This window comes from Meles meles, chromosome 6 (genome assembly GCF_922984935.1).
Source record: "Meles meles chromosome 6, mMelMel3.1 paternal haplotype, whole genome shotgun sequence".
Lineage (NCBI taxonomy): Eukaryota > Metazoa > Chordata > Mammalia > Carnivora > Mustelidae > Meles > Meles meles.
This window is the reverse complement of record NC_060071.1, coordinates 149,893,629-149,916,542: the sequence shown is the minus strand read 5'-3', so window position 1 is coordinate 149,916,542 and position 22,914 is coordinate 149,893,629. Positions and strand designations below refer to the sequence as shown.

General features: G+C 66.9%; 1 protein-coding gene across 4 annotated transcripts in view; it reads right to left on the bottom strand.

Moving 5' to 3' along the window:
* KIF26A (kinesin family member 26A) overlaps positions 1-22,914 on the bottom strand; it is a 46,749-nt gene that overhangs the window by 12,570 nt on the left and 11,265 nt on the right. For 3 of the 4 annotated variants that reach the window (XM_046008383.1, XM_046008382.1, XM_046008384.1), the window contains 3 exons: positions 13,966-14,418; positions 7,571-7,761; positions 24-213 (listed from right to left, as the gene is read on the bottom strand). In XM_046008383.1, the coding sequence (XP_045864339.1) occupies positions 24-213; positions 7,571-7,761; positions 13,966-14,418 (834 nt within the window). Of the gene's footprint in view, positions 1-23; positions 214-7,570; positions 7,762-13,965; positions 14,419-14,934; positions 15,199-22,914 lie in introns of those variants that run through there. The other variant, XM_046008385.1, reaches the window with a different exon arrangement.

Genomic DNA, 22,914 nt, shown 5'->3' with positions numbered 1-22,914 from the left:
CCCCACATCAGCGGTGGGTCTACCTTTCCGGTGCTGCCGGGGCTGTCCTTAACCTTGGAGGCGGCCCTGAGCAAGCAGGGGGGTGCGGGGGGCGGCCACAGCTGCAGGACCCCGCTGAAGTCCGTGGGGTACGGGGAGGCACTGCGGGCAGCTGGGGCCGGCGGTGGATGAGGTTTCTTGCGCTTGGAGGCCAGGCTGAGCTTCTGGGCAGCCCTGAGGAGGGGAGGAGAGGGACCAGGTGGGGCCCTCGGCGCTGTACTGGGCGCCTGCCCTGCCCCAGGTCGGCCCCACAGCCTCGTCCCTGCCAGGCCCGGTGGCAGACGCCCCTCCCCTCCCCCCACCCTGCCCTGAGCGCACGTTCCTCCCCCACCCTCCTCGGCCCTGGGGCGCAACCCGGCCACTGGCTGGAGCGTGCTGGGGTCAGCTCCTCCCAGGCTGTGTGACTGGGCGTGGTGACCTGTTCTTTGTGCCTCAGTCTCCCCACCGCTGGCCGTGTGCGGCCCTGAGAAGCCAAGGCGTCCAAGGAACCCCAGGCCATGCCAGTGGCCAGGAGAAGCTCCACAAAGCCCACTTCCCCTGATCCCGAAGCCCCAGGCCCCACCACACCGCCCTCTGCTCTGCGCCCCTCCGGGTCCTGCCCGCAATCCTCCGGCCCCATGCTCAGCCTGGCACGGGAGCCCGCCAGCCTCACAGCGTCCCCAGGGGACCCACAGTCCTTTCCAGACCCCAGGGTCTTCCTTGACCCCAGAGAGGCTCCTGGCGCACCTGCGAGAGGCACAGTTCCGAGTCCCAGGGCGCCCTCCCACACACACGTACACAGGCACACACGCGTGCCCGTCACGGGCCCACCACGCCCCGGGCTGTGGCTCCCACGGACCCTCCCGCCAGGCTCTCCCCACCGCAGCTCCTGCAGCCGGCCAGCCATCTCTCCCGGGGCCCCAAGGGACAGCTGGTCCAGCATCGGAGCCCCCACCCTCCAGGGGAGCCCCCACCCTCCAGGGGCCCCCCCACACCTCCAGCACGGGGGACACCAGGGGACACAGATGGGCCTGGGTCCATATTCGCACTCCACCCCCACTGCCCGGAGGGCCTGGCCTCAGTTGCCCCGTTCCCATGGGCGGGGGCCCCCAGAGAGAGAGAAGGGATCAGGACGCGATCGGAGCCCCGGGCTGACGTCCCTGCCTGCACCTCCGTCCGGCTCCCTGCGGGGCCCACTGCCACCCCAGAGCCCCACCTCCGAAGCACGCCCACAGCAGGGTCTGCCCACATGGGGCTGACCAGCCCTCAGCGAGGACCGCGGCCAGCGCCTTGCTCAGCCGTACTCCTCCTAACTAGGAGCTGTTTTCCAAGAGCCCCCGGGGACGGCTTTCTTCCGAGCGCGGTGTCGTGGCGAGCGCGGTGTCGTGGCGGGAAATAAAAGTAACCCACCATGGGTGGACCCGTATCAGAGCGGGGGCGGGGCGCCGGCGGGTGCCCGGGATGGGGGGTCTGCAGGCGGGGCCCACCCCAGGAGGAGCCCCAGCAACTCGGGGTGCGGGAGCCCTGAGCCGGGGCGCTTGGTCTCTCCGGCCACAAGCCCGCGTGAGCGCAATTCCGACCTACTTGTAAACCTCAAAACTGCCTGCAGGGAAAAAACCCTTGTTCCCCCTCTGCCTGCCTGAGAGTCGCCCAGCAGACCGGGGGCTCAGTGGCGGCGGAGAGCGTCGCCTGGGTGCGGGATGAGGCATGGCAGCGAGGGGACGGCAGGGGCAGCTCCAAGAAGGCCACAGGCGCGGGCCGTGAGGGCTGGGCAGGGGGCTGTGGGAGCCTGGGGCTCCTCCGCCCTGACTGCCGCCCAGCCTCTACGCCCGTCCTGGACCCCAACCACCCTGGGCTACGCCGCAGCCTCCTGCCAACCGCCCTGTGGGAAGGAGCTGTAGCCCCAACCCACACAATGAGCCCCCCCGCAGGCAGCCCAGCCCCCCTGCCTCGCACTGCCCTGAGCCTACGAAGGTCAACGAGGCCCCAGGGACTCACTTCTCTTCTGTAAATGGAAGTGCCATGGGGCCTGTTCCCAGGATCTGGGGAAAGGGCAGCACCAAGGGGCCACCCAGCCCCAGCACGCATGGGAGGGCGTCAGCCAGGCCCTCAAGCTGATTGGAAAGATCAGCAGACGGCCACGGCCAAGGCATGGGCCCCCATCCCCGACAGCCCTCCCTGGGTCGGGCAGGGTCAGCCTGGGCCCTGCAGCTGTGTGAACGCACAACCCGAAGCCTCCAGGGCATGTAGAGGCTGAGATCGACCTGTGGCTGATGGGTGAGGCACTGGGCGAGGCCACAGCAACTTCGATCGGAGCCTCCAGTGTGGGAAGGCCACCACCGAAGGGCAGAGCTTTGCCTGGTGGGTCCCACAGCAAGCCACGAGGGCTCTGCCCCTTCCATGACCCTCTCAAGAGCCAGGGGTCTGCAGGACAGATCTTGGCATATGCAGGCCACCCTCAGGACCCTAGCACTGCGGCGTGGGGAAATGTTCGTCCCCACTGGACACATCCCAGTCATGCCTGGACAGAGGTGGGGCCTGGCACCTTCTAAGGACCGCCAGCCCTGGGAGTCTGGAATATTATGGGCCAGGCGTCTCCACCCTGCAGTCTGATCTAAGCCTGGGCACCTCCTCCCTCCCCAGCCCTGTGGTCAGCCCCCGAGGGAGCTGAGGAGCTGTGCCCTGGCCCGCCCGGCCCTCCGGGTCCTGCTCTCACAGGCTCGTCCCAGCAGGCATGACTCAAAGGCGTGTGGCTGCATTAACAAGGGCCTGGGACTGCGCGCTTCCCTTTGATGGAATCCAGGCCCCTAGTAACTACTGGTACAATCCCAGAGGCTGCACCTCAGTCCATAGGCCTGGGACAGGGAAGGGGGGGCCTCTGGGGGCCAGGCCGGCCCTCGCGCCTCTGGGCCTGCAGCCTTCTGGAGGCCCAGACCTGGTTTCTGAGCAGCGAAGACACAGAGTACAGGGGGTAGTGATGTTGGGCCTCACAGAGCACCACACCCAGGCCCAGAACAGCCTGGGGGCCCAGGGTGGGACCTGCAGGGGGGAGGAGGAGCAGGAGATGAGACTGGCAGGGGAGTGCAGGCAAGTTTGAGCGGCCGGAAGAGAAGCCCGACAAACAGCAACTTCACCCCTCAGAAGACCCTCTTCTAGGAAACCCGCCCTGATGCCCCCACGCTGGGCTTCGGCAGAACCTCTGCCTCCTGGTACTACAGGAACTAGTCCCTGTTCGGAGACATAAGACACAAACTGTGTCCATCCACCAGGCAGGGTCTCCCAAGGGCAGGAGTTTGCCAAGCCCAAGGCAACACAGGGAGCTCAGGATGCCCTGACGTGGCCTGGGGACACGAGTGAGTGAGAGGGTGAGTCAGTGGGCCAGTGAATGCGTGAGCGAGTGCATGGGAACACAGGTCAGTGGGTGCCTGGGTCGGTGGGGGTGTGGGTCGGCAGGTATGTGGGTCAGTGGGTGTGGGGATGCATGGAGGAGTGGGTACGTGGAGGAGCAGAGGCGCGGTGAGCGGGTGCGTGGCGGAGCAGGGGTGCGGGTGAGCGGGTGCGTGGAGGAGCAGCAGCGCAGGTGAGAGGGTGAATGAAGGAGCAGGGGCGTGGGTGAGCGGCTGCGAGGAGGAGCAGGGGCACGGTGAGCGGGTGTGTGGAGGAGCAGGGGTGCGGTGAGCGGGTGCATGGCGGAGCAGGGGTGCGGTGAGCGGGTGCGTGGAGAAGCAGGGGTGCGGGTGAGCAGGTGCGTGGCGGAGCAGGGGTGCAGGTGAGCGGGTGCGTGGAGGAGCAGCGGCGCAGGTGAGAGGGTGAATGAAGGAGCAGGGGCGTGGGTGAGCGGCTGCGAGGAGGAGCAGGGGCACGGTGAGCGGGTGTGTGGAGGAGCAGGGGTGCGGTGAGCGGGTGCGTGGCGGAGCAGGGGTGCGGTGAGCGGGTGCGTGGAGGAGCAGGGGTGCGGTGAGCGGGTGCGTGGAGAAGCAGGGGTGCGGGTGAGCAGGTGCGTGGCGGAGCAGGGGTGCGGGTGAGCGGGTGCGTGGAGGAGCAGCGGCGCAGGTGAGAGGGTGAATGAAGGAGCAGGGGCGTGGGTGAGCGGCTGCGAGGAGGAGCAGGGGCACGGTGAGCGGGTGTGTGGAGGAGCAGGGGTGCGGTGAGCGGGTGCGTGGCGGAGCAGGGGTGCGGTGAGCGGGTGCGTGGAGGAGCAGGGGTGCGGTGAGCGGGTGCGTGGAGAAGCAGGGGTGCGGGTGAGCAGGTGCGTGGCGGAGCAGGGGTGCGGGTGAGCGGGTGCGTGGAGGAGCAGCGGCGCAGGTGAGAGGGTGAATGAAGGAGCAGGGGCGTGGGTGAGCAGCTGCGAGGAGGAGCAGGGGCACGGTGAGCGGGTGTGTGGAGGAGCAGGGGTGCGGTGAGCGGGTGCGTGGAGAGGCGGGTGGACCGGTGAGCGAATGGATGAATGAATGAGTGAGTGGCTGGGGAATGGGCACCTCCAAGGCCCCCCAGGGCGTAATTTGCCTTTTTAGAGACAAGAAGGTGGTTCTGGGGCAGGTGGCCTTGAGAGCGAGGCCCTGACCTGTGGGAGGGTCTGGGGACTTTTCTGACAGGGAGAGCAGAGCATTGGGCGTGGCCAACCCAGAGCTTCTTAACTGGGCGGGAAGGAGGCTGGTGGCCCGGCCACGCCCCACCCACCCAGCTTCCACCCCATGGGAAACTGCCACCCATGGGTGCCAAGAGCCCCCAGATCTGCCCGCGGGGGGCCCAGAGGTGCAGGGCTGCCGAAAGGACCTAGACCGCTGACACCAGGGACCAAGGTCCCCGTGGCCAGACCCCTCCTACCCTGGCTAGCGTTTCTCGTGAACCCTGGGAACCTCACCCAGAGACTGAGGCTTTTCCCACCTGAGCCCTCCCGCTCTGGGGTCCCGGGGCAGCAACCCCCTGGTTCCGGGCCTCTGCCGGGTACCGGGCTGGACATTCCGTGGGCCAGGCCTCCAGGCAGACACCACGGAGGGGCTCCACAGGGGCCGCACTGGGGGTGGGGACGGCTGTGAGTGCAGCGGGCGGTCCTGGCACCGGAAGGAAACCTCCCCCCGCCCCTCCGGCCCCTCCCCGCGACACCCCAGCCATTCTTCCCAAGCCTCTATGTTCAGGGATTTGGGAGGGAGTCCCCAGAAAGGTCCAAGCGACTACTAATGGAGACATCTTGGAGGAGGACAGCCTGCGAGGTGAGAGCCGGAAGGGGAGTCAAGGTCACGAAATCCTCCAGAAAAAATGTAATTCCAGCTGCCCGCGCCATGTAGCCCAGCCTTTTCAGAGCTCTGGTCGGGTCGGCACACCGAGCTCCTACCACAGCCGCGGCCAGCATGCCTGAGCAGCCCGGCAGGCCCCGCTGAGCGATGCGGGTGAGGGGTGCGGGGCGCCCAGCCTCAGCCCCGCTCTGTGGCCCATGAGCGTGAACGAGGTCCTGGACACCTGGCCCCATGCAACCACACTCCACCCCGCTTTCCCCACACTGGGCTGAGGAGCTCGGAGGTGGGGGGAAGGCCTGAGGCCAGGCAGGGGCCCGCAGGCAGTGCTCCGGGAACAAAGGGAACCCCCACGCCCAACCTCCACCCTGTTCTGCCTCCCCTTGGCAAGCGCCGGGCTCCTACTCGGCCCTTCAGGTCCACCTCCGTGGCCCCAGCAGCATGGACAGCACTCGGCTCTGTCCCTTCCCGTGCCACACTGCCATCAAAGCTGTCTCCATACACACCCGTGCCAGCTGGCCAAGGGGCAGGGCACGGGCTGGGCTCGGCTCTGTCCCTAAGGAGCCTGGCGAGGGGCAGAGGTAGGAGCACAGAACAGCGGCCCGCGCATGCCGGAGGCCCCCGTGGGGTGCGGTCTCTCAGGGACCCTAGACCAGCCCCGCCGCTGAGCCACGGCCTCCCCGCCACACGGGCGCTCCCATCCCACCCCATGCTTAAGGGTCCTGCGACCCCAGCGCGCAGGCGATCTCTGACCCGGGTCCGGCGAAAGCTCCGGATGAAGTTCCCCACCAGACACTCCCCCAACCCCTGGCTGGGCCCGTGACTCTTCTAGAAGCCGCTAGATTCGGGGCTGACCGACAGGCTGGAAGTAACGGCAGCCGGCACCGCGCACGCCTCCCGCCCCTTCGGGAAACTTGCCTCCCGCTGTCCCCAGCACTTGTTTCTATGGTAACTTCCCAAGGTCAGCAGCAGCCTTGCTCCCAGGGAGACAAAAGGCAGCCGGCACCTGCTTGGCAGGCTCAGGGTTACTAATGAGCCAGTGTGGCCCCCACAACCCAGGACCACCAGGGCCGGTCTTCCTTCCCGGAAGCTGGAAGATCCTCCGGCAGGTGGGAGCGCAGAGGGCGGCCACCACGGACAGCCCTAGAGACGGAGGTGAACCCCAGAGCGTCCTTTACCGCTCTGCCCTTCTCCTGCCCTTCACAGGGACCCCCAAGCCGCGGGGCAGAGCCCCCGCCAGCCCCACAGCCAGAGCGCCCACCAGCCGGAGACACGGCACCACTCACCCCCCTGGCAAACCCACAGCCCATGCTGATAAGGTGCCCGGCTCCCGCTGCCGCACATGATTCATGGACAAGTTTATCAGTGCCCGCCAGGGCTGCTAATGGGACAGTGACCCGCGGCTGGGCCTGCCATTACCGTTCATTACCACCATTATATCCTGTAAGCCGCAGGCCTCCACACAGGATGAGAGCTCGGCCTCCTGTCTGCAGAACCCCAGCGCCCTGCCAGGAGGGGTGATGGTCCCCGGGGACAGCAGGCGGGGAAGACAGCCCTGCTCCCACCCGCTTCCCACCCCCGCCACTGCCGGGCCTGCTGGGCCTGCACTGCCCCAGCCCACATCCCTGGACCTGGGGCCCCGGGGAACCACACCCAGGGCTCCGGTCCCATGCACACACCAGCGCTTGGGCCGGACAGGACGACATGGTTCCTGGAGCTGATGCTAACCAGAGCAGCCATGCCGGCCGCCAGTGCCCTGCCGCCCGGACACTTCAGGACCCCGCCGCCCGGACACTTCAGGACCCCACCCTCCAGGACACCCTCCTAGCTCTCCCCAAAGTCCTCCATCACCCCAGGACCCTCCCTCAAGCCCTGTCCCGCCCCCATGCTCCCGGACTGAAATCTGCAGCCCCAGCCCACACCCCAGAAGACCCAGGGCTGAGCCTCCTCGGACATCAACTCGCTGCCCTTTGCCGTAACTCTGAAGAAAGTACTGACCACAGAGTAAACCGAGGCACAGACGGGTTGTGAGACTTGCCCGCGGTCACCCAGCTCAGGAGGGGCAGGGACTCGACTCGCACCCTGTCTGTGGTGGCATCCCACCCCCGGACCGAGAGGTCCCCGCTGCCCATGGCCGCTGACACGGTGCCCGGTAGCAGCGGTCCCCCCGTCCGCCCCATCTGCCCCACCGGGCAGCAGCCAGGCCGCCCCTCTCGCAGGAAAGGCCCGTGGGCCACAAGGGTCCCCGCCCACAGCGTTTGTCCCCGCCGCCCCGAGCCAGACCCAGCCCCGCCCCCCAGAAGCCACGGAGGACGTACCTAATGAAGAAGGAGGCCGCCGCTGACGGGCCCGGGGAGCCCCCCGCTGGGGTGCCCGGGGCCGGGGTGACCAGCGCCGTCGTGCAGGCCCCGCTGAGGCCCCACGTCTTCGACACACCGTCGGAGCCCAAGCTGGGGGCGCCGTCCCGGACCGAGTCCGCCACCGCCACCGCAGCCACCGCCGCTTCAGCCTGGCAGGAAGGAGGGAGCCCGCTGAGGAACACACACGTGCTGCGAGCCCGAGCCGCATGCCCCGGAGCCCCGGCAGGCGCCCCAGGGCCCCGCGCTCACGGGACCTGCCGGCCAGCAGGGGCCGCGCAGCAGACACGGACACGCACGCCCCCCAGGGCCAGACTCGCCAGCCCCTCCCACATCGGGTTCCAGAAACACCATGGGCACAGCGGTCGGGACAGATGGACGGGGAGGCCCATGCCCTCAGCCCCCGGCCAGCCACCTGCAAGCGCCCAGGGGTACAAGCCGGGAAGAGCCCACAATAAATATTCGTCACAGGCACTGACTGCCCCGTGTATGATAATGTACCATGTTCCCGTCGTCTGAAATGCTACTCTGGCATTTCCAACTAATTAGCTAAAATAAATTCGAGAAAGGGAGACAGCCCTGTAACGAAGCAGAAATGTAACTGAATGATCCCTAAGTCGGCGCCGACGAACCAGAGGTCTGGCTACACCGTGTATTGCGTTCATGGGTGCTTGTTGGGCCCTGGACCCCCAGGACAGACCTGGCCCCTGGCAGGGCGGGAGGGAAGCAGCCTGCCTCGGCCTGGCCACCCGCAGCCCCATCCACTGCCCCTAGGCCCCCCTGCCCCACCTCCAAGGCTCCCCGAGGAAACACGCCTCGTCCCCAGGCCTCCGGGGTTCCACTCAGTCCCAGGAATTGTGGACAAGCATTGTTCTCTAGGCCCGCCGGGGAGGACCAGGGTCCCCATGCTGACCAAACCTGGGCCTGCCTGGTGACCCTGAGGGTGGGAGCCCAGCAGCAGTCACACCTGGAGGGCCCAACGTCCTTGGGGGTCTCCCAAGGGACACGGCCAGAGCCCAGGGTGGGGCTGCAGAACAAGCCACCATACCCCCAGGAGGAACGCTGTGAAGGCGGTCCTGCCACCACGGCGGAGGGTCTCACCCTGCCCGGCCCGCGGTCAGCACCAGCTTCCAAACCCCTCCTGGGACACAGTAAAACCATGTCTGCAAAGGAAGGTCACAGAGAGCCCCATACTTTCAGCCGGAGGGAAGGCACACAACACCCCTCCCAGCTCCCAGGGCTGCGGCCGCTGCCCGGGGGTTTCGAGAACAGGTCAGTAACAGAGAAGCGTGAACCTGAAACAGCTCAGGCCCTCACCCACCATACCCTGTCCCCTGCCTTGCCTCTGCCTAGAGGGCAGGAACTCCTATGCAGCCCTCAGAACCCAGCCCAGCCAGCCCTCTCCTTCCCCAGGCTACTCCCTGCACCTGCCTCAGGTGCCCTGTCCAGGCCTCTCTGGCCCACTGACCCCACCTCGGCTCCCGTCAGTCTGTCTCGTGCTTCCTGCAGCCCACCCCCGGGAGTAATGGGGCCGTGCTCAGCATCACGGTTTCCCATGCCGATGGCTTTCACAAGCACCTTTCATGTCCTCTCGCACGTACCTGGTCTCCTCCACATCCTTGCGCTAACACCCTGCCAGGCCCATCGTAAGTGCCCCGTAAATGTGTCTCCCAGGAGCACACAGCTAGCAGGGGCACAGACACAGGACAGACCAAGCCCACAGCTGGGAGACGACCCCTATATCTGAGGGAACTGGGGCTCCTGGAACAGTGGGGATACCAGCTCACAGGGAACCTTCCAGAAGGAGGGTAAGCCAGGCCTAGACCTAGCCACCAAGAACCAGAAGCTGCTTCTCCTCCAGGCAGCTGCACGAGGAACGCAGGGCAGCCAGCCCCACGGACGCCCCGACGGCCTGGCCATCTGCCTGTGCCCACTCCCGCCTCACACCCGCCCGGCCTCAAGCGCGGGCTCCTCTTACAGCACTAGGAGCCCTGCTCCCCGAGAAAGAGCGAACACGAATGAGCGGGGCGGAGGGAAGGGACTGGCACGGCCCGCCACACCCGTGGTGACCACCCGGGCCGGCGCTGCTCAGAGCGGAGCTGGTTCCGAGGATCGCCCACCCCGTGCCCGCCCCGTGCCCGCCCTGGCTCCATCCAGCCCCCGGGGCGGCTCTGCCATGGTCCCCAGGCCCGGCAGCCCAGGCCAGGCCCGGTCACTCTGCTCAGTGAGGCAACCTGGACAGCAGGGGACCAAAGCAGGGGTAGGATCACAGAGGGGACGGAGCCGCCGCACCATAGCCTTCCACGGCCCCTCCGTCCGTGCCCACAGAGCCCGGGCCAGCCCACCGTCACGGGCAGCCTGTCCGCCTCCAGCCAGTACGCTCTGGCCCCACCCGGCGAGGGCGCAGGCCGCCCGCACTGACCTGTCTCGGGAGTCCTGCACGCGCCCTGGCTCCACCATCCCACGAGCTGCCGAGACACGGCTCCAGCCAGCAGGACGGCCCCTGCCGATTCCTGCCAGAAGCAGAAGCCGGGCATGCCGAAAGAAGCCGGAGGGGGTGGGAGGGACGACCACAACAGGAGGACAGAAGAGAAGGGGTGCAGGGGAGGGGCGGGCGGGCGGCTGAACAAAGCGAGATGGAGGCAGCTGAGCAGCCACGAGAGTGAAGCACGAGGAGCGGAGAGCGTGAGGCAGGCCACACCGTCCTGCGGGCCCCAGCAGAGGCACCCACTCCAGCCAGCACCACCGGGGCGTGCCGGGGTTCCGCGGAGCACCGTCTGGGAAGCACCAGACTAACCTGCTCAGGAACCATCGGGCCTGGGCTCTGGCACGTGAAGGACCGCATTCGCCTGCCTCTCGGGACGAACACCTTACTGGGGGCCATCTCAGGCCGGACGGTGGGGACAGCCAAGGGGGCAGGGGGCCAGGAACAGCGAGGACGGAGTCGTGCCAATGCTCTCGACCCAGCGCGGGGCACTGGCGGTTCACTGGGCAGTTCACTGGGCAGACCCAGCTGCCTCTCAGAGCCCCGCCTGGTCACCCAGACAGGGCCTCAGGCCAAGGACGTCCTGACCCCAACAAGCGCCTTGTCCCACCCCCCACCTCCCGTTGCAGAAGCTGTTTCCCCGCAGCACGTGGAGGAGGAGGCCGTCGGGTCCAACGTCCATTCTACAGGTGCGTAAATTGAGGCCCAGAGGGAGGGGCCAGATCAGAGAGACAGGCCAGAGCCCTCTACCTTCTGCCACCCCAGACACATTCCTGAGGATGGGTGGACACCTCCCTGAGACCCCACCGGGGACAGCAGGGACGAGGGGAGGCAAAAAGGCTGGTACAGGGGTCAGCAACACCCACTCCCAGGCCCCCACCAAAATGACCTCACCTCCTGTCTGCACATCAAAGACATGCGCAGCACCTCCTCCAGGAAGCCCTCCAGCCTGCCTGTCCAGGCCGGCCCTCCACTGCCCACATCCACGGAGCATCACTGGACACTGGGGAAGTGGAATGAGCCAGAAAGGGCCACGCTCTGTGCTCCCAGACAAGGGAGGTGGGCTTCAGTTTTGACTACAGCTGTGGCTAGCTCTCCAGATGGCCACACCCCCAACCTGACCCCCCACAGGCCACGGGGCAGGCTCCTCCCAGCCACAGCACCCAGAATGTTCCCGGCCCTCTGAGTCTTGGTTCCCTGCCTCCCCCTCCAAAGACCATCCCTGCCACAATCTGCCTCCTCCCCACACACTAGATCGGAGGGCTGCTGCCCGGCCCTCCCAGCTCACCGGATCGGTGTCACGCCCCGGGCTGCGGATGGGCGGTCAGGGACACTCACCGCACACCCTCCGGAAGCATTTCCTCGTGACAGTTGAACATTCCAGAGCCACCTCTAGACACCGATGCCCCGGTTCCGGGGAAATTACCTCATCTGAATCCTAATGTTCTATGATGCGTCCAATAATCTCCCCACTGATTGCCAGCACGGTCTCTGACCATAAATCCATTCTCGCCCACCCTGAACACGATCGATGCGGATGTAAAACAGAGAGAGAACCTTCGATGGCCACGTTTTACAACGTGCGGGCTGCTGGCGGGGCTGCCCAGCCAGAGGCCAGCGACACCCCGCTGCGGGGCCCAAGGAGGCATAAAGCCTGCCCACGCCGGCACAGACCCTACCCGCTCCCACCGGCAGCTCCCATCCCTCCTCTCCCTGCTGGGCACTCCCACAGAGGAGGCCAACTGCCCTCGGCCCAGCACTCCAGGCCCAGCACTCCAGGCCCAGCCCTCCAGACAAGCATTCGGCTCCCTCCCCAGGTAAGGATCCTCCTGGCTATTACCAGTGGCCCCCACAGTCCCTACCGCACCCGACACCACCTCATGCTGGGCCTGCCATCTCCGATGCTTTCCACTGGGCCCAGCTCAATGCCACTTCCTCCAGGAAGCCACCCAGCTCTCCTGAGCCTCCCCCCTCAACTCAGTGCTGCCCCCCCAGCACGTTCCTCCCGGGCAGCCCCGCTCTCAGGCCAGGGGGCACTGCGCACGCTTGGTGGGGGCGGGCTGCCCTCTTCTTTCCTCACCCCAGGACTCAACAAAGGAGGAGTCAGAAGCAGCCAGACCACAGCCGGGGGGCCGTCTGCACACCAACCGCAAGCTAGTTCAAGACCCGAAGTTCTTCCCTGAGCCCCTGTGCACCCCATCCCCAAGCTCCCAAGGACCAGAGAGGCCCCAAGGACAGAGTGTCCTCTGGAGGACCGGCCCTCGCAGCACCCGGCTTCCAGCAAGGGCGAGATCTCTCCGAAGGCCGCGCAGAACGCACTGCTGTGGACCTGGCCCTGCATTTAGAAGGGCCAATGAGCCCAGGGGTGGGGGCAGGGCAGGGTCTGTCCTGCTTCAGGACTGTATGGGACCTTACCCCAGCAGCTGGGGACCCTCCCTGTGCCTCCCTCTGCCCAACCCCATGGGGCACAGTGCCCATAGGGAAGGTCTACCCGCTGCTCTATTTCAGAGACACTCACCGGGCAAGCCTGGGCAGCCAGCTTTGCCGTGACTAGAGAACGGACCAAGCAAAACTTGCTTTCACACTGAGCCACGATCTCTGCCTCTGGCTCCACAGAGAAGCGACAGGTGAAAGTCAGGGCGCTTCTCCAAGCATCCGCCCCCACCATCGCAGCCTGGCCCAGGCCCCCAGCCTCTCTTCCCCCTTCCCTGCTCCCTGTCACAGCCCTACCTCTGGATAAGGCTCTTACCTCCAGGGGGGCCTGAGGCTTCACACCTCTGGGCCTCCACAGAGGGTTCCTTCTGCTTAGAAGGTCCTTCCTACTTGTTTGCCCGATGAACCCTGTGCTGGGCCGTCAGGCTCAGTCCTCCGCTACATGGGTGGGAACCGTCGAGGGCACAGACCCCCGGGAGAAGGTATCCCCTGAGGCTCGGGCAGAGCAGCCTCCCCAGGGCGGCCCCCAGCACAGTGAGCTCACATATTACCCAGACCAGCTCCCTCCAGTGTCCCAGGAGAACCCCCCTCCCAACTCCTAACCTGGACAGTTTCCGCTTGATGAAAACCCGGGGGCACGGCAGACTCTGGGAGAAACCGCCGGCAGCCCAGCCCTGTGACCGGTGGGCATGCGGCCGGCCTCAGCTCCACTCTCCAAGGCCGGCCGGCTTCATCCTGACCCACGCAGGTGACACCGGCCCAGGGCTTTGCCGGAGGACACATGGCCCAAGTCCACGGCACCCACAGCACCCACTGGGGCCCAGAGCTGGTTCCACAGAGGCCGTGCCCCCCGGTGTGGTCAGCGATCTGGTGCACCCGAGAGCCTCTGCGGGGGCCACTCTGTAGCCAACTGAAAAGAGGCGTCTCCTGAGAGGCCGCGGGAGCGGACACAGACCTCCCCCACCACCTACACTCCAAGCTCTGCCCGCTGAGCCACAGCCTCGGGGAGCACCTGGCATGGCAGCCGCTGGGGGCCCATCACAGGGAGCTGCTCCCCGGCCACTCACCCTGAGAGGGAGGGTCCGACCCTGTCCCGGGAGGCCTCCCGCCAGCCCACGGCACCACCCGTGCCCTCAGAAGCAGGGGCGGCCAATACCCGCCCCGGCCATGCCCACGGGTGCCGCACAAAGGGAGGCCGCCGGGGCACGGGAGGACGCGGCCCGCAGGGACCCCGCCGGCCGACTGGATGCGGCCTCCCGCCACGTGCTCGGCGCCTTGACGCAGCGGGAAGCCGCCGAGCGTGTGCAGCGCGGGCCATGCAGAGACGTGGACGGGACCCTCAGGAGGGAACCCAGAGGTCGGACCCCGCGGCCCGGGGGCACCAGGAGGCCAGCCACCCAACCCGGACGCGAGGACTCACCCGGCCGCGCGGACTCACCAGGCAGGATGGCGGCAGGAAGCTGTTGACCCTCGAGACGCTCCACATGCCCTCCAGGCACTGCTGGGCCTGGATGGTGACGGTGCTCAGGGCTCCGCCCAAGCCGGCCGGGGCCACCGACACCTGGACGCTGGGCCCAGACGGCCAGGCCAGCCCCTTCCTCTTGTCCGGCCCTGCCCGGCCCGGCTGCCTCCCCGGCGGGCCCGCAGGCACGGACGCATCCCGCGGGCTGGTCCCGGCGCTGGGACTGGAGGGCACGAGGCCCGGGCCTCCATGGGGGGCGTCAGGGGCGTCGCGGCCGGCGGGAGCCTGTAGCAGCCGCAGGGCCTCCCGCGTCAGCTGGGTCAGGTGCGTGGCGCAGACGTCACAGCGGCGCTCAGCCTCCGGGCGGCAGGCGGGCAGGACCCCGGGGGCCGGCAGCTTGTCGAGGAGCAGCGCAGAGAGGCAAGGGTCCTGTGGGAAGGAGCAAGGGACAAAGCGGTCAGTGCCCAGGCCCCGGGACCCTGCCCTGCGGCCTTACCCTCCATGGCACAGGCCGCTGGGCCCCTGGGCACAGCCAGGGCCACTGCACCAGCCCGACCGATGAATGAGCCCCCAACGGTTTCGTCTGCACGAGCCCAGCAGGAAAATAATTACCAGAGCTTCGCAGGGAGGCCAGCGGCGCCCCTGACAGCTCCCGGCCTCACCCGCCCTCATTACCACACTCGCTCCCGGCTAACGGGGCTTTGGCAACGCCGCCCCCCGACCAAGAGCCAGGCCACCAGGAGCCCGGGCCAGGGGGTCGAGAAGCAGCCGGGAGGCCGACAGAAGCAGCGCCAGACCACCCCCCCCCAGACTTGATGCGTGCAGTTGGCAACCCGGGGGCCCCCCCGCAAGAGCGACGTCCGTCCAGAGCCATGAGGGGCCCCCTGGCTCACAGCCCTGCTCCAGACATGCGGGAAAGAGAACTGCGTGCGGTCCCATGCTCACCGCGCCCGCAGAAGTCACCGGTGACACCGGGAGGGGTGAGGACGGACACACCGGGGCCAGCTGGCAAGGAGGAAGGAGGCTCCGTGCCCACCCTGCTCGCTCGACCACAGGCACGGACGTGGTTCCCGCGGCCCGTGCGGCATGGTGGCTGCCACTGCAGCCCGGTTCCCCCCGCTGTGCACTGCACAAGGGGGACATATGGCTCTCCCGGTGAGCCTGATGCCCAGAAAGGGCGAAGGACGGGAGCCAGGACAGCCCAGAGCCTGGAGGTCAGGGAGGGCTTCCTGGAAGAGGTGGCACGTCTGGAAGGAAGAGGAAGAGAGCGCCAGTCCTCAGAAGGAACCTCTCTGGAAAAATGCTATCCAGAGTCCTAGTCCCAGGGTTCATGCCCTGTCCCTCGACCACCCCACCAGGCTCTGCCTGGGTGCCTCCCTGGGGTAGCTCCGTGGGGATCAGGCTCTAAGCCAAGGCCAGCCCCTCCACATCCTCCCCTCCCCTGAGAGGTAAGGCCCAGCCACAGGTGCCTGCCCAGGGCAGCCCCTCGACAAAGCACTGGCCCCGCCCAGCCATGGCCATGACCACCCAGGACTTTCCCAGGGCTCTCCAGAGAACCAGCCTCAAATGCAGGCCTATGTCTTCACTGCAGCCAGCTGGGCCACTCAGCTGGACCTCGAGCTGCCCCCTCCCTGACCCCAGCAGGGGCCTGCGACAACTTCCCAGGGCTGGAGCCTTCCCCTACCTGGCCCCAGGCCGCTCCCTACAGCTTCCTCCAATACACCCATTACTCAGAAGAGGAAACAGAGGCCACCATCCCACCAGGTGCATCTCATTCACCCCAGCCAGGCTCCCCAGGCCTGACCTGCGGCCCGCCCAACCCTGCGCACAGACCCTGGGGACCAGCTGCGGGGGTGGCCTTGCAGAGAGGGGGCGCCGGCTCTGCTGCCCCTTCCGTAGGACCTCCTGCGCTCCCTGGAAGCCCCGCTCGGCCTCGGCCTCACACCACAGCTGTCCCCACGTACCCCAGGTAGGTCAGTTCCCATGGAAGGGTGGCCCCTGGCCAGGCCCGCCACACCAGCCACCTGACTTGCTGGTCCCTCCGGAAGGCCTGGATTCTCTCTGGCGAGGTCCGGAGCGCGGCACGTCCGGTCCCGATGAGCGGACACCCCAGCCCGCCCCGCCGCCCAGCTTCCCTGCCACGCTGCGGAGGCCCAGGAAGCTCAGCCGGAGCCCCCGCCCGCGCTGGCATGCGGGGCCACAGATGGAACCCAGACGCCCGTCCCCCAGCCACAGGCCAGGCTCACACAAGGCTCGGCCCCTGTCACTCCCTTGCCTGTTTTCCAGGGCCCAGCTCTGATTGCTCCGGCTTTTCCACTCAGCAGGAGACTGCTAATGCGGACGGGTGTGAGGGCAGGAAGCCCTGCTAAAGCCATTAGCGACTTGAAAGGCAGCCCAGCCCCACCCAGCCCCCCCCACCGACCCCCGCCAAGCCAGACCCAGCTGCCCATTGTTCCAGTGCCTCTGCCTAGCCTGGGGACCTCAGGCCTCTGGGGGAGCCCCGTGGCACCCCCTGCGTGGCCAGCACAGAGGAGGCAGGAAGGAAAGGCAGGGCAGGGGGTGGGGGAGCTCACTGACCTAAGCCCGCGCCAGCCCCCCACCAGCACTCGGGCAGGGCCCCCGGGGGGAGGGGGCGCGGGGGGGGGGGGAGGGCGACAGGAAGCCAGAGCAAACCCCCCTCCCAGCTGTGTCATCAGGAATTCTGATGGCAGCTGGCAGGGAGGCCCCAGGCCTGACAAGGCCTCAGGCTCTGGGCATCGAAGCCCCAGGAGGGACCGAGGAGGTCTGCTCCAGTGGGGGGGCGGGGAAGGGGAGCCCACACCAAACCCAGGTCCTGCTTCGCGAGCCCCCAGGAGGCCCAGCCCAGACACACCTGGGGCCATCCCAGGCCAAAGCCCACCATGGGGCCACCCACCCCTTCCCCACCCTGGTAGCCAGGGGGCCCCCATCACTGGGGAAGGCCCAGCTGACACCCCAGGGCCACAGGGGCCTCGTGGCACATCCAGGGCAGGGGGTATCTCTAAAATCTTTGTCTCAAGTCACACACACGAGACAGAGACCCAGAGCCCTGCCCTGGGTGGCCACAGAGACTCCACCGGAGGACCCTGAGCCCCTCCTACAGAGGCTGGGCCAGCGCAGGGCAGGGCAGGGCAAGGCAAGGAGCGCTCGCTGCTCAGATAAACTGGGAAGGCTGGCCAGGGCAGCCCTTCTCCTCTCCCAGACACGGGGGCCTCCGGGCAGCCCCCAGTGTCCACAGGCCCGAGCCCCCGAGGGGTTGCTGGCCCATTTTCAGGAATTTTGACCCCCGAGAACCCCAGCGGCCACGGTATTCATCACCCACCCCTTCTCTGGAGCCCAGCACCCTCAGAAAGACAGTGATTACCCCACTGCAAAATATTACTTTTCATTTCCTCTCCACAGGCTAATTAAACAGATATTTTACTTGCATTTGGAAAATGTTTTTCTTAATTTGATTCAATTTAGCATCGCACACCACCCACCCATCATGCCGCTGGGGTTTTAGGGCGCCTCCCCCCCTTAAAAGTAAGGACTTGCCATGTTTCATCTCCTTTCTGGGTTCCCCAAGTTGCTTTAAGTAATCCTTCCATTTTCTCCGGCATCGGAGGCCCGGAGGGACTTCTCGGGGGACAAGCCGCCGGGAGAGGCATCTCCCAGCCCAGGCCCAGAGGAGCCCACCCACAGGGCGGGATGGGAGCTGACCAGATCCCCAGGCTGAGGCCAATACGGGAGCAACGAAGGGGCTCTGCTCCCCGGTTGGGAGACACCCCCAGACCTCAGAGCTACAAGACGACCCTCCCTGGGCCGGTCACCCTGTCTTTAGAAGGGGGGCCGCTGGCAGACCCTCTGGGGGGACTAGCAGACCCAGACACCACGCCTGGAGGAGTGCCCTGAGGCCTGGCGGTGCCCCTCCCGGGCCCCTCCCACCAGCCAGGCACCTCACCAAGGCCCCAGCTGTCAGCCAGAGGCCCTGCCACCACGTCCACGGGGTGCAGCACAAAGACCTGAGACCCCTGAGCCAGACCCTCCCCCGTCTGCCAACCAGAACCCTGGAGACCACTCCAGGCCCATCGGTCTGCAGTTGCGAAGGCCCCAGAGCAGCCACCAGCTCCCCTCCTCTGCCAGAGGCCAGGGTGGGGAGAGCGGGGGAGGCGTGCAGCCCGGCCCACCCAGCGCAGACTGGCACCTGGCCCCGAGGCCCCGTGCCAGGCACCAGCCAGCTGGGCAGCTCAGGACACACACTAGTTCATTGAGACCCCCTCCCTTCAGTGGCCTCCCCTGTCCTCCACCCAACACCATGATGCCACTCAAGCACGGTGGGGACCGTGGCAGCCGACGGCAGGATCAGCAGGATGGCCTTGACCGGGGGCAGGGGACGGAGAGCCTGGCATCCCGGGAGCGTCGCCACTCAGAGGAGGCGCTCCACGCACGTCCGGGAGCCCGGGGCTCACCCAGACGCGGCTCTCAGTCCGAGTCTGGGGGTGTGGCCACAGCCCCAGGGGCCTCATTCTCATCCAAGCAATGGGCACAGCAGCGTCTCACCACTAGGGTGGGGCCCACGCTGTACCCCACAAGCCAGGCCGTGCCCAGGGCTCCCAATGCCACTCAGCAGGGCTCGGAACCCCAGGGAGGCTGGACGCTGACCTGGGTGGCCTGGCGAGCAAAGGGCAGGTCCAGATGCGGGGGGGCGGGGGAGCCCGCCCTTCACGCTCTCCTGCTGGGAACCTTGGCACACAGCCCCTGGCTGCAGCTGTTGAATCAAAGCGCACCCCCGGACACTCCAGGCCCCAACCTCTGCTCCAGGGCTGGAGTCTGACTCCCCTCCACCACACCCTGACCCTTGATCCCATCCTGGTTTCCCCTCTGTGTCTACCTGGTACCCCGGGACAGTCTCCATGCATGCTCCAGCCACCCCCATCTTGGAGCTCTTCGTGTTCCCTCACCCGAGGACCTCCACCCCATCTCTGTGGGTGTAATTCTAATGGAGATCAAATGCCACCTCCTCCAGGAGGCCCTCCAAGACGCCCTACTGCAGAGCCCTCTCTCCCAGGCCCACAGCACTTCAGTTATCCCCATAAACCCTGGAGGGAAAGCAGCCAGGGTGAGTGGCCATGGGCACCGTGGGCACCCCCGCCTGCTATTCTTGCCCTCACCACATAGGGTGGTCGGGCTCAGTGTGCTTTGCTCAGAGGCCTGTAGCCCTCCTGTTGGCCCAGCGCCCTGCCCCCTCTCCGAAGCACGGCCCCACCGGCCAGGTACCCTGGGTGTCCACCCTGAGGCTTCTCTCCCCACCAGGCCTCAGGGGCATTCGGAGAAATGACAGGTCTCCCTCCCCATGGGGCAGCCCCTCCCACAGCACAAACCCAGCCGACCCTCTTCACTGATCCCCCAGCGGAGAAGATAGACACGAGGCAGAACAGGTCCCACCGTCACCTCGGGATCCAGCACCCAGACACACCACCTCCAGGCACCCCCAGGCCTCCAGCCGGGCCACTGCACAGGCTGGATCAGAGCCAGAGCCCAGGGGCCACGGACCCATGTCCACACACACCCACGCCGCTGGGAACCACGTCACTCCCCCTGCTACACTGAGCCTGAGCCGGAGGCCCTCGGATCAGCGAGCTTGGGCAGCAAGGCTGTGGATCAAAGTGTGGAAGGTTTGAGAAGGAACGGGGCCCAGGGAAGGGGACCCCAGGGACGAGATCAGGGGACCCATGGCCACATTAAGGGCAACCACCAAACATGCCACACAGAAATGGCTTCCAGACAATCCCTTGGGTTTTAGACAGGCCAAGTCTGTGCGGCTGGGCTATGGCCTTGTGCTGTAGCAGTGAAGGGGGACAGAGACTTTTCGGGACAGACCGACCCTGCAGCCCTACCCCCAGCAGGGTATGGGGCAGGGCCCACGACTGGCAGGTTCCGCCTGGAAACAGGCAGCGGCGCAGGCCAGCATCCATCACACAGGGCCAGAGGGGAACGCAGAGCCCCTGGCCCTGGGCCACGTGGGACCATAAATCTGGCAGCCGCAGGCGCCCGGCAGAGCCCACCCACCCCGGCCCCAGCCCAGCCGCAAGGGCTGAAGCCTGGGTGCTGCCAGGGGCTGGGGGGCCGTCCAAGACCAGACCAGATGAGGCCAAGCAGCCCCTCCCACGGAGGGCCAAGGACCCTGCACATAGCCCCATGGGGGTCCCCCAGCCACAAAACGTGGCACCAAAAGTGAAACTCCCCCTTTTTAACCCAGGACAGCAAGGGACTCAGCCCTCCCTGACACTGCTCCTCTCTGGGAAGAGGCAGCGAGGCCAGTCACTGCCGCACACCCCCCGGCTCCGCCCTACCTCCGAGTGCACCCAGAGCCCCTCAAGCAAACTCCGTCCTGTGAGGCATGAGGGCTGGGACTGCAGGGCCCACACCCGGCCAGCTCCTTCACCCTGCCCAGGCTTGGTCCCCTGCAGTGGCCTGGGATCCTCCGAGCCCCACAGCTGAGACGTCCGAGCCCCTGCCAGTTGGGAGACCGCCCAGCCAGCAGCCCCGGGGAGCTCCCGCCCCTGGCACACTTCCCCGGCTGCTCCCGGGGCACACTGTCCACGCCAAGGTCCCGGTCTGTGGAGCCCCAAGGCGGTCCCAGAAACCAGCAGAGCTCAGGCCAGGCTTGAAACAGTGCACCGAACAGGGGTTCAGGGAGCCAGAGCAGGCAGCAAATGTCCCACACCAGCCAGGCTCCGCCCCTGCTCTCCCAGGACCACAGGCCAGTTGGGACGGCAGACCCAGGACCCCACTCTTGCATGTGAGCGCAAGCAGAGCTGGAGGCCGAGGATGTAGCCTGGACGGCTTCCTGGAGGGGGGAGTGACAGGGGAATGCTGAGCTGCAGAAGTGCCGCCCCCTCCCCGGAAGCAAACCGCGGAGACAAGCAGGAGGGTGTCCGGGACACCAGCCGTAGGAGCCTGGGTATAGGATGGCAGCCAGCGCCCCTCCCCAGGAGCCTTCAGACTTGGGGCCAGCTCAGCGCAAAGCCAACGCCGGGGGCTGCACGAGCAGTCAGGGACCAGCAGCAGGTGTCCTGGAGCCCACGGGGGCTAAGACGAGGAGACCCCCGGCCAGGTGAGCGAGAGTCTGCGAGCGCTAAATGAGAATTGATCCCTGCCCCCCTCAGGGGCGCTAATCGGTTCAGCAGCAGCAATGACGCGGGACCGTCACGGGTCTCCGGGAGAGCACCACCTCCGCGTGACCCGTCTGATGGCGGCTGGAACAGGTCCCCAAGCAGGATCCGGGCCCCCGCCACACCAAGGAGGGTAAGGGTCGCCATCCTCCACGGGGGCTGTCACCCGGGGTGGGGGAGGGGAACGCAGGAATCCCGCCAGGCAGCGGTGAGGGAGGAAAAGCCTGGTCACTTAGTCATTCAACAAACGTCTCCGGGTTACCTGGACCCCATGCCTGCCCTGACAGAGCTCCCGGCCTCGGGGCAGCACAGAGGCCACAGAAGCCACACAGAGGCCAAGGGGTGTAGAAGGGGCTGAGAAAGGACCAGGTCGGGGGTGGTTTCCCGGAGACAGGGGAAGGGGAAGCTCACGGGGTAGGCGTAGGCTCGCGACCACGGAGAAGCCGCGGGAGCTGGGTACTGAGTGAAGCCACCCAGCGCGTCTGAGGGTCCCCACCACGGTCAGCCGCGTGGGCACCAGTCCCAGGGATGCTGGAGACTGGTGGGGGGGTCTGCCGACAGAGCGTGGACAGGACGAGGGCCAGGGGTCTGCGAGAGCAGCGTCTGTGACGGACCACCGGGAGGGAGAGGGGGGGCCTTCAGGCAGAGGGGACCCCAGATGCAGGGGTGCGCCTGCTGGTGAGCCTCAGTCGGACAGGGCCAGGCCAGGCCAGGCTAGCAGGACTGGGACTGGCCAGAGACCCCTCCTAATGGGTCCGCGGTTCAGCAAGGCCCCTCTGGGGGCCCTGAGGGAGGGAGCTGGGGCCGGGCGGGCAGCGGGCAGCAGACAGAAAGGGACGCTGACAGGGTCTGCGGGAACCTGGTGACCAGTTCACCCTAACGGGTGAGGACACAGAATGGGCAAGGCCAGGGCCTGGGGTTCTGGGCGAATGAGAAGGGCGGAAGGGCCGGTGCTAAGCTGGGGGGCACTCAGGTGTGCGGAAGAGGAAGTCCCGGCTTTGGTCCCTTCAAGGGAGGTGTCGCGAGCCCCCAGCCGACTTCTCAGAGGCAGGGCCCCCTGGGAGGGGGCACAGGGAGCTCAGAGCAGGGAATTGGCAGGGTGGTCTGGGGACGCTGGGGGCCCAGGGAGGAGAGGGGTGTCTGTAGCAAGGCCCACAGTGGGCAGGGCCCCGGGAGGCTGCAGAACAGTCCAGAGGCCATGGCTCCAGGCCATGCAAGGGTCCCGAAGGGTCACCTGAACACAAGACCTGGGGAACCCGGTAAGAGGAGAGAAGGGCGCACTGGGGCGGGGGCAGGGAGGAGGGATCAGTGGGGGCTGTCCAGCCTGAAGGCCCCCGTCTGGGTGTCTCTCCACACCCAGGCCCGCTGCCCTTCCAGGCTCGGGTAGGACACCCTCCCAGGTTACACTTGGGCAGGCAGAACACGTTCCCTGCCCGTGACCCCCAGCAGCATCAGGGCACAGTGCTATCTACTCCCCACAGAAGACCTCCCTCGTTGGGGACCAAGGTCACCCTCACTTTCCCCATGGGGAAACTGAGGCAGGCACAGATTGCAGAGAGGACAGAGGCAAGGGAGAGGCAGGCCACCTAAAGCCTGCGCAGGACTCCAACTGCCCCCACTTGACCCCAGGGGGGCCAAGACCCAGGCACAGAATGACCCTCGAGCCCACACCCCAGCAAAGCAGTGAGGGATGGGCTGTTCGAGCCGCCGTGTGCAGGCACTGCTCTACCTGCCCATGAAATGGGTACAA